Source organism: Ostrinia nubilalis, chromosome 16, assembly GCF_963855985.1.
Source record: "Ostrinia nubilalis chromosome 16, ilOstNubi1.1, whole genome shotgun sequence".
Classification (NCBI taxonomy): Eukaryota; Metazoa; Arthropoda; class Insecta; order Lepidoptera; family Crambidae; genus Ostrinia; species Ostrinia nubilalis.
This window is the reverse complement of record NC_087103.1, coordinates 8,485,299-8,497,271: the sequence shown is the minus strand read 5'-3', so window position 1 is coordinate 8,497,271 and position 11,973 is coordinate 8,485,299. Positions and strand designations below refer to the sequence as shown.

The 11,973-nt window shown below is 35.8% G+C and overlaps 1 protein-coding gene across 1 annotated transcript in view; it reads left to right on the top strand.

Moving 5' to 3' along the window:
• Positions 1-2,098: 2,098 nt before the first annotated feature.
• The window catches only part of LOC135079335 (serine/arginine repetitive matrix protein 1), a 233,027-nt gene continuing 223,152 nt past the window's right edge, over positions 2,099-11,973 (top strand). The window contains exons 1-2 of the mRNA XM_063973967.1: positions 2,099-2,891; positions 5,026-5,161. Coding sequence (XP_063830037.1) covers positions 2,503-2,891; positions 5,026-5,161 — 525 coding nt within the window. The 5' untranslated portion in view covers positions 2,099-2,502. The remainder of the gene's footprint in view (positions 2,892-5,025; positions 5,162-11,973) is intronic.

The window sequence follows — 11,973 nt, the reverse complement described above, 5'->3', positions numbered from 1 at the left end:
AGTTAATAAATAAAATAAATAATAAATAAATATCCTTAGACATTTTACACTGCGCTTCTAGTCCCAAACTAAGCAAAGCTTGTACATAATACTAAGTATTAAACATACATACTTAAATACTTTTTTTTTGTAAATACATACTATACATAGAAAACACCCAGTCCAATACAAACAAATATGTTCATGCACACAAATGTTTGTACTGTGCGGGAATCGAACCCGCTACCTCCGGAATAGTAGTCCGTTTCGAACCACTACACCAAACGGCCGATAATACAAACCTAGCATTTAAAGTCTCGCATAATGTATTAATAATGCACGTTGAACTTTCTTCTCTCACTCTCTCTCATTTTAAATGAATTTATGATTACACTAATAATTGTTTTTAATTTGAAATCTACCTAATCAATTTAATTTCAAAAACCACTTACAATAGTGTTAAAAATCTAGATTTATTATAGATTCAGTAAAATAATAATATTTTATGTAATAATATCGAATAAATGCAATTTTAAATATAATTTCATATTTTACTAAATCAATATCAACTAAACACACTCTAGTCAAGTGTAAGTGGTGTAGTAGAAACTAATCGAGTATAGTTTGGATATGACTTTTTTTAGTAAGCTCTTCCAAACTATACACGATCAGTACGCAAAATTCGTGTATAGTTTGGAGTCACAGATTTACAAACGGGCACTACAAAATATACACGAGCAGTTTCCTATGGGTGCGTTCTGGCCGTGTATAGAACGGAAAGACGCTGCAGGTGCTATTCGGGCGTGAAAAAAGTAATGTATTTTTCTAATTAAATCCATTCTTACTCCCATAAAATGTATGAAACTTCTTTTTCTAATAGATAATTTTATTAGCTATCGCATGATATAAAATATTTGCTTATTAATGTTAAGCTACCCACACTTTCGCTTGTTTTTTAAAGAAGAGGTGAAAACTAAAAATTAAAAACTTAAATCGATGTAATTTTTCGAGAAATGGGTCAGGCCCCTTTGAAGTATTTTCATCGATAAAATTGTCCATAGATTACGCCCTTAAAGTTTGATCACTACATGCCCGGACACACTGTATACAAATGCCGACAGGGAAAAGATAAATGTTATCAGACAAGCATTTAAAAAGTAGGTATTAGATAAAGTAACAGCTAATAAATATCATTACGTTGCAATAATATTAGGTAGGGTGATCGCCCCGGGTACCAACCCATGCTACGCCGCCACTGATCAGCTCTACGAGCTATCATGTGCCTTGCCCACTGCCACTTGCATTTCTGACATGTAAAGGACTACCCTCGGAACAAAACATGATCTTAGCCATTTTAATTACAATTTGGTTTGGTGTAGTAATTCGAAACGGACTACCATGCCGAGAGGTCCCGCGTTCGATTCCCGGCCGGGCAGATAATGAAATGATGAATTTTAATTTTTGTGATGGGTCTGGGTGTTACTATGTATAATATGTAGGTAGGTGTATTTCCAAAAAAAAAGTGTTTAAGTATTATCCGTTGTCTAGTAGGTACCCGTAGTACAAGCTTTGCTTAGTTTGGGAGTAGAAGCGTAGTGTAAAAGTTCCAAGGATATTTATTTATTTTATAATTTAATCAAATTGTAAACTTCACTACTTCATAAACGTGTATAATGTGGTAGAAATGCCTAGTAGAAGCAACAAAATATTTAAGTTTGCATTCATAAAACATAAACACGAGCATAACAATTCGTTAATTTTCTCTGCAATGAAAGTCAAAAAGTTGTTTGCTATGCAAAAATTTGGTCTGTCGGTTACAAACAGCACGATTTTCTGACTATAACCCTTTTCTTCTAAGTCATACGGTTGAGATTGCATCTCCATTGACTTCATTAATAAAAATGTTTAATAATAACGAAAGTAGGCCGGTTGTGCATCAGAAATGATGTATAACAATGAATGCACGCCGATAAAATTAGATATTCAATAAAGCGAAGGGGGTCGGAGGTCCGCCATGTTTAAGTTTCGGTCTAGAGGGGGCTACGGGCGAGGGGACCGCGCATGCGTAGTATGGACTACCCGCACCCTGTTAAAGGGCCGGGACCTCTGCAAGTGTGATGTCTAAAAACACGTTATTATCGCCCCTTATTCTACTAACCTACAACGTCTCAATTCAAGGGATTAATGACAAATCCCCAGGTTTGTTCGTGAAAAGTGTATCATGGCCTAAGACGTGAGATATCGCCCGTATCAAAGGAAATATCGGAAAGTTCACGCCCGGAGTCCCGGACAATGACAGAGAACGGCTGATTGGACTTGTGACTCATTATTATCTAGTGAAATTATTTTTTAAGTGCTATCAATAGACATTTTTGTCGACAGGATTTATTGAACGATTGAATTGTTTTTGTGCAAGTGACTGTGTATTAGATTAACACATGTGCCTGTAAATATACAGCAACGTGTGTATCCGGGTTGCAGCGGGGTCTGAAATAATAATGGGATGACAGCAAATACGGATTCATGGAAAAGGTTTGGCGTCGAGTGGGCCTCCATTCCTCCCGTAAGAAGAGGGATGGAAGCGGCACAAGCCAAGAAGTGACTCCAGCCGCCCCCCCTGAAGCCGAATATCAGAACATCCATACGTTGAGAACAGCTGATTTGATACGGCAAAGACAGGGCGAGGAGAAGTCTACTCTCCGGTCCTCGTATATTATCAGGAACGGCGATAACTTTATATTGGTTGAGAGGAGACGTAGGCGGCGCCGCCGAAGCGGCACTCGTGCTTCTTCTGGGGGGAGACACCATACTCCTCCGGTTGAAGAGACTACCCGCACGGAGCAGAAGCGTAGACCACCAGCGCGTCTTAAGATCTTCGGGATACAATGGCCCTTGCATTCTAGCGAGTCCAGGTAAGCAATAATAAATGGTTAGTACGAATAACTGCAACTGCAAGAAATGTAGAGTTCATTATACCGCAATACGGTAGATTGCACGACATGATTACAATACGGCCAACTTATGTAAACATATTTGGTGTGCATTCGAGGCAAATGTGCGATTATAAACTACGAAATAACATGTTAATAATTGACTCAACTGATTAATAGATTTACGAAGAGAAACCGTAAAATTATAGCTCTATGCGTAAGAAGTCGTAAATTTTATAAATTCGATAGAAGAAAGCTAATTTTTTTTTTTTTTTTTTTTTTTTTTTTTTTTTTTTTTTTTTATGTGATAGGAGGCAAACGAGCAAACGGATCACCTGATGGTAAGTGATTACCGTCGCCCATAGACACCCGCAGACCCAGGGGCGTTACAGGGCGTTATTTATTTAGTTACACTTATATTATGTGAACTATCAAAGTAAATAAATTGCTTGAAATAAATAATATAAAAAAAAATCAATAATAAAGGGGTTTCCTTGCGAATTCAGTCAGACACCTGTAAATATAAAAGTTGATAAATGCATGATGAAATAATAGATTTATCCATTAGATATTACATTACCATTATGATGCCTACATGTTTCATAATCTATTTATCAGTGCGAAAGTAACTCTGTCTGTCTGTTTGTGTCGCTTTCACGTCTAAACCACTGAACCGTTTTTGATGTGGCATAGAGATAATTTGAGACCCGGGAAAGGACATAGGATAGTTTTTATTACGGTTCTTGAAACAGGGATGCGCGCAAAAAAGTTTTTCTACCACAGACAAAATTCCACGCGGCCGAAGCCACGGGCGGAAAGCTAGTACATACATAATATTTTATTTAATCATCCTACTTACCCTTTTTTCACCTTCCAATTAACTTGTTTACTTCAAACATCGCTAAAAGTAGACACACCTACCTACTCGATATATTTTCTTAAAATTGTTTGTCTTGTTGTTTGTCCTAATAAATACAATTGAAAACTAAAATGAAACCGTAAATAATGAAAGAAGCATTTGAATAAGTGCGTCATTAATAAATCTAGGATCGTAAAGACGTAGTATTTACCTCTGTTTACATCATGTTACTTTGTACTTACATAATGTAAACAGAGTGGTAAATATCGTATCTGTGTCTTTGATATGGGAATTGGGTAGTTAACAATATACACCTATAAATAAGGATCATAATTAATAACATTCCTCCATCTGAGTCCTTTAATTCAAATTAATTCTAAAATTAGACTTTAGGGTGCTTTAAAACCAAATGCCTTTAATTTAAAAGTTAACAATCGGAAGTTGGAAACTATTGGCAATTGAACTATTGGAAGTTGGAAAGTCTAAGTTAATATTTCTTAACTTTGTTGGTTTGCCTTGTTTTCTATCCGCTTTACCGTGTCACTCCATTTAACGACCACTTTTTATACCGTCGAAAAACGACCAGTCCCTTAAGTGTCCTTATTATAGAGTTTACCTACACTGAAAGTATTTTAATTTGTTGTTGTCATGACGCTTTATACTCGTATGTCACCGTAAAATAGTAAATTTTGTGAGATTATAATCTGACGTACTTAGTTTATTACAATGTAACTTTTTTTTGATCTCGGGGGAAAAAGTGCAAGAAATTGCATACTTACGCTGCGGGGACAGGGTATGTTCTGTGGGGCTCCTTTCATCAGAAGGATGAGGCTTACCCACTAAAATAACTCCGGTGTTCCGTCGATCGTCCTTAGGAAGAACTATGGGACAAAGCCTTCGACTACCACAGTCTCTCCCAGATTACAATCTAACCTCACCCTACAATTTCACGCGTTATATTATAAACTGACGGAGTTTACAATTTCAGTTTTCATACATATTTCACACTGGCTTTCCTACCGCAGCTCCGCCCGCATGGAATTTTTTCTGTCACAGAAAAACTTTATTCCGCGCGTCCCTGTTTCAAAAACCGGGAAAAAAACTATCCTATATCCTTTCCCGGGACTCAAACTATCTCTATGCCAAATTCCATCAAAATCGGTTCAGTGGTTTAGGCGTGAAAGCGAGACAGACAGACAGACAGAGTTACTTTCGCATTTATAATATTAAGTATTAGTATAGATGTTTGTTGCGCAGGCACACGTCAATAACCCGTCGTTTCTGCCGGGGGAGACGTTCGAGAGAAGACAACGAGCTCTATCGCTCAAACAGCTTCAAGTTCGAGAGGTTCACCAGAGAGCCGCCGGCTGACGAGTTTGCTTCTGGTTCACAGGTTAGTAATTTAAGATCGGGACTGTTCTCACTACAAGTTCCCACCGCTGCAACTCTTGTGTAGCCAGGATCTACAGCTTGACTGCCATAAAACCCAACCAGTGAAGGTCAAGTTTGTCGGGGGAAAGTTAAATTGTCATTTCAGAAGAACATAGGAGGAGTTCGAAGTTCAAACTTAACTAAAATGACTTCGAAAAAATCGACTGCCCCAGATAGGAATTAAACTTTATTAACTTAACTACATTTGGCCATCATAGCGGTTTGCCCATAAACAATGTGAATCTAAGTTCATGTTTACCTTGTATATTAGCTCATTGATTGTTTTGACGGTAAATAATTTATTATTATGATAAGACAAGAAAGCTGTAATTCCGCATAAATTATGGTCCTGGCCCGCGTAGTAAAGTAGCGCTTAGCACGCATAACAATAATATCACCACAAGTTTTAGATCATGACTCTACATTTCTAGTATTTTTAAATCACATTCACCTTATTATTAGAATTACCTATATTATATTTGTTACCTTATTTAATTTTATCAAACAAAAAGAGTGCCTAGTCTTTCTAGTCAGGAGCAGCAGGTGGGTGCTCTTTATATGGACAATCAAGATAAACATTGGGACCTTTAATGTAGTTGTAATTGGCGCTATTTTGCAACAAAAATGAATATTGTGATGTGCTGTCAATTGTAAATGATTCTTACTTATTTTTAACCTACCGATTTATCTGTGGTACCTACCGAAAGCACTTGTACGGCGTTTTCGACATTTCCAAAGTAAAAACGGTAGAGCAAGAAGAATAAGGCGTTTTATAACAGCATCAGTATTTTTCAAAATATTTGTTAATTCTTGTTATTTTCCAAGCTTGATTAGCAAGTTTAGGTTTATTATGAGCTCTAGCTCTACCAAGAGTCGGTCTTAAAAATATACTTGTTTTGAAGAAATCTAATACTAATTTTAATCGCTATCACATTTGACACCTTAAACGAAAAACACTGTAAAAGGTCGAATTCAATACCTATCCATCTGTGCTATTTTAGGATTCTATTATTAAAGCTTTCATTAACATGTTCTCTTTGTAAGGAAACTTGTTTGTTACGTGAACATTTGCATCTTACGAGTAGAGTGTAGCAATCAATGAGAATCTAAGCTTAGCTATACAGCACACGTTTAACTTATTAGGCCCGATTCCACCAAACTTTTATCCGAGAATAACTCCTGGTGTAACTGGCACATTGACAGTTTCAGTTAATATGTCAAAATGTCCGAAGGACTGACGATTTATTCTGAGATTAATACTCTTGTTTGGACGAAACCACTCTTCAATCACTAAAAGCTTTGGCTTAAGCGTTTTTTAAACTCATTAGGTAATCTCATTTTTACCGGAAATATGCAAACATTTTAGAGCTTTGTGTTGTTTTGTAAAAGTTGCAATTATAAACAACTGACTGCCCATTTTGTACCGCATTTGTTGTAGGTATGTGCAAAAGATTTTGAATAAATAGCAAATCAGATATTAATAATATTTTATAATATGTAGTTGCAAAATCTCTCATAATGTAAATACCAACATAAAATGCTACAGTGTAATACTTGATGGGCACAAAATCTTATTGAAATCGATCGTAAAATAGATGTTGCAAATATTGTGTCATTTGACATTTATTTTTTATGATCTGCCAAAGTTAGATTCTTCCATTGCATTGGAATAGGAACTTAGACGTCATCACTTATTTTGTAGTAAATCGACTTTTAGATAGCAGTCTTTGATATGTGACTCCCAATATGGAAGGTTTTGGGAAATGATTATTCCTTCAGGACGCACCGTAAAATCGGTTTCTAAGGGTGTCTGCGAGGACTTGTATGGGGTATGTGTCGGGCACTTCCCATGAAAGCGTTAACCTCTTATCTAGATGAGCCATCTGCCATACAAAGAATCCACTTTGCGGCGCGCTCCACAGGGTCTCCTCAAGGCACGGTATTGAGCCCCATCGTAAATATCGTGCTAGTGTTAGGCGATAACTTGTTTAGAAATGGTGTGAACGGCATGGAAAAGGAATTCGGAATTGTAAAGAATAACAAGATATTTAAAGACATCTGAATTTACTTTGAGGATATTATGAAGGTGAAATGAAGTTAACAAACAAAGTAAACATTTTTTTTTATGTGACAGGACATAGTTTTGTGTAAGGGCTTCTTGTCACGATATTCTAGTTTTCGGGATCCAGTAAAGCACGATCTGTCAGAAGCTGGAGATTGTCATATGAACACATATAGTATGTGTGTTTGAAATTCGAATGAATTAGTTTTTGTAGGACACTGCAAACGGGGTGTCTCCGTGCGAACAAGCCATAAGGGTAAAATTTCTTTTATCTCTTAGTTATTTTATTAATTACCTACCTATTTATGCTCTTCTTAAGTATTGACTAATTTGTAATTTAAAAGCCATTAACTTGTTGTTTATAAGAACACCTAAATATTATATTAATTACTCATAATTATTTCGCAGAAATCATAATAATTGTAAAAAGGTGGTATTATTACAGTCAACAGCACATCAGAAAAGCAATTTGTTTAAAATTGCAACTACACTATGATACCGCATTGGGTAGTTTGAATGTCACCCCAAATTGTGAATTCCGTCAGGTAAGGCACTTTCAGGGCAGATTCACAGTAGATATACAGGACTTTTCTATGGACATATTAAGCTTGTTCGATGCGTCTTAGATTCAGCTACCTCAAGTGTCAATTTACTTAATTTTCGTGCTAATTTTGGGACAGCCTGTATGTATAATGTATCGTTCGTTCGTTCGTTTCAGCCGAAAGACGTCCACTGCTGGACAAAGGCCTCCCCCAAGGATTTCCACAAAGTTCGGTCCTGCGCCGCTCGCATCCAGGCACCTCCCGCGACCTTCACCAGATCGACGGTCCACCTAGTGGGAGGCCTGCCCACGCTACGTCTTCCGGCTCGTGGTCGCCACTCAAGAACTTTTCTGCCCCAGCGGCCATCAGCTCTCCGAGCTGATATAATGTATAATATAATGTATACTATGGCAGATTTGTTGGTAGTTGGTACATATCTGCCCTGAAAGTGCCTATGCCTTATAAGGATGTTCACTAGACTGCATTACACTTAACATCAGGTGGTCACATCACGATTGCGGTCAAATATCTGCCTTGTTCTGCATTAAAAAGAAAAAATAACTGACGTAGACCTTAAAACCCACTGTTTACAATTTCATACGTTTTACCCGTATAATAAATTGATGGATTATATGGTACCTACATAGCAAAGCAAGTACCTCACTTGTATAAAATATATGCGGTTGGTAGTATCTTGTGCGACGCAAACCGGGAACTTCACTTTAATGAATATTCAATGGATTTCTACAAAACTGTAGTATCTTTGTTCTTGCAGACTCAGGGAATAATTTTAAATGTAATTTTCACACGAATTTTGGGTATTTTCTTTAGTGGAGACAGTTAAAGTTCTATCTTTATTTGAATTTAGTTGAATATGCAGTACATTAACAGACAATCTATGCTTACTTACTAATATTATAAAGCTGAAGAATTTGTTTGTTTGATTGAACCACAGAATACATAATATTAGTTGAACGCTCTAAATCTCAGGAACTATACAGGTCTGAAAAATGTTAGGAAAACAGGAAAAAAAATCAAGCGGTTTTCGAGGTAAGCGGAACACAGCTTTTTGAACATATACGAAAGCAATTTTTTAAATAACACATACTATATCGACACATACTATATTGACAAATACTGTAAGGCACAAAAAACGTAGAGTCCTTAGTAGAGTCTGATCAAAATGAAAAATTAAAATGCTAGTTCCGGGTGTCGTTGGTTAATAAATATATCAAAGGTTGTCTCTATAATTAAGTGTTTCCTTTCTTCATTTTTTTTGCCCGAACTTCAGGGAAAAAATCTGATAAAGAAGGAAAGTGCAGGAATATTAACAGGTAAAAAAAAAATAACACTATTAAGAAAAATCTTCTCAAACATCTGAATATAGTCAGTATTTTTTATTAGATCCGAGTCGATCGGATTGTCAAGGTTAAATTATTTAATTTACATAGTACAATTAGTATTATTTAGAATTTTAGGTGGTTTTTATTCTTAAAATGGATCAAGTTGCGCCATCTATGGGACTTTTCGTCAAAAACATTGTTAGATGTAGAGCCTGCGTATCTTTCAGGGAAATTCCGCTAGGTGGCTCTTTTTGCCTAAGTTGAGGTTGCTGCAGCTGCTCAGAGATGTCGCTGTGCGAATAAAACGGATTTGATACAACTTTTGAATGATTTATTATCACTGATTAATATTTCATTTAATATATCTTATGAAAAAAGTGCATTATTACTCATGGTAGCCATTTAACAAAATTGAAATTTATTTAACAACATGTTTTTTTAATTTGCTATCGATAAAGTGTACGTAAACACTACGTTTGCGTAAATAGACTAAAAATAGGAATCGTTTATTTGGACCATTATAAAAGTTACTTGCAATAAATTCGATGTGCTTTTGATTGAATATTTGGTTAAAAAACAAATATCTACATCCCAATATTCAGCATTATCATAGCATACAAAAAATCTTTAAAATGTAGAGTACAGCCACAGGTACAGCCTTTCACTATTAATTACAGTGAAGAAAAAAGACAAATCATTAACCTACCTCATATAAGAGTTTTTTTTAAGTTTTTTTTAAAAGTTTTTTAGTTGCCTCTACCAGTGATATTTTCCGGCTAAAATTTAAGTGTTAACATTATAGTTATAACCCAGCATGACTACGCTCATGGTATTACTGAGCTCGTGGGGTGGCGAGTGCGGTATTGCAACATAAATTGTGCACACACGTTGCATGGGGGCGGGACATTAATATCATCTGTCCTATCAATTACGCGTGGTCACCGCTGCCGACAGCCAATCCAAGGAAAATACGCGAAAAATTTGACACACGAGCGCGACCCTCATTTATTCTTCAAGTATGCGGTCAGGGTTGACACTTATCAGTTCAATATCTTAACTAAAAAGAAGATACTACAAAACCTTTAAAATAATAGGTACATAACCTACATAGTAACTATAGTAAGTAATGTAAGATTTTAATAAATTAATGACAACTAAGTGCCTTTTTCTGTGATGCGTATAATATGTGGATCAGATCCTCATATCGTCCCTTATACTCAACACCGCGAAACTGCATTTTCATAACTTTACAGGAGAGAATAAAAACGATATAGTTTTCATAAAATGTCATAAAAGAAGTCAGATTATTGTTTATAATGAATACACAAGAATCTGACTTCGTTTATAATAAATAAACAAGAGTCTGTTTATAATAAATACACAAGAATCTGACTTTGTTTATAATAAATAAACAAGAGTCTGACTTCTTTTATGACACTTTATGAAAATAAGTATCGTTTTTCTTCTCTCCTGTAAAGTTACGAAAATGCAGTTTCGCGGTGTTGAAGTATAAGGGAAGTCTGTCTGAAATCCGCAACACAGGAAAAAGGCACTAACTTAAAGTAAGTAAGTAAATTGGAATAATCCTCTAGCCCCAATTGCAAGTGCAATTCAGTAGCACTTTTCTGAAAAATCCAAAAGCTTACAATTACTGTAATAAAGAAGTTTACCAAGCTTTTGGAAAATTATTTCCTTCATAAAAGCTTAAATAATTAACTACGCAAAGAATATTCACACTACTCGTTGCAGTTCGTTCGTTCGTTTCAGCCGAAAGACGTCCACTGCTGGACAAATGCCTCCCTAAGTTGCAGTAAAATGATATTATTAGTAAGTTATCTATCGTTTAATTCAATTCCTTAGTTTAATAACAGTTAGAAGCGGACCTTAAGATATCACTTTTGTCAGCAAATAAGAGAATACACAGACAGACAGCCCTACAGTCAATATAAATCACGTTATCCCGGCGGCTGATCGGGATTGCCTCATCAACATACTAATGCGAGCCAGATGCTCCGGCTAGTCTTGTGACTCTGCCAGACTGGGAAAAAACAATTTCATTCTCGTTTGGACTAAGTTTTGTGAAGACCACACTTGTGAAATTTCGCGACTACATGATGATAAATACGACTTAAATAGAGACTGAAATATGAGCACTGATAATTCTGGCATTATTTGAAAGATAGAAAAACAACTCAATTTATAAGCCCATCTAAAGTTCGGTTCCAATATTTGAAACTGCCTTTTCTAAAATACAAGAAAGTGTCTTTACATTTAATAAATTAATATTTTAACACCAGGTACGATTGCGGTCAAATACCTGCCTTGTTAAGCATTAAAAAAACTTGAAAAAGGGCCATGAATGGCCATTACTGAAGTAATGATTACAAAAAATGACAAGGTTAGAATCTCACCTATATTTTATTATCATTAAGATATTTCATAACTATAACTACCTACCTACATGTCCTTGTTATAATTTGCATTACGTAATTAGTACTGAAACGTGTCATAAATTCTAAACGTCCCCAAAAGTTCCACAAAAAAATGGGCTTACGTATAAAACCTCCCTGAGCTAAAACACCACTTACGTTATGAGAAAACTTGCATGGAAACACACTGTTTCGACAGTAGGTACTTTTTCCACTTGAAACTTTTGGTTCTCTGCATTACATTCTTTTTGCGTAAGCGGTGTTAGTAGGATTTATTCAAAACATGGTTAAGATTGATTTAACTGAACCTCAGAGCTTAAAGCTTTCATGAATAATAATTATTAAATGTCTTCGTAAATGCATCCATTTGTAAAGGTATCCCATGATAATTACATTCA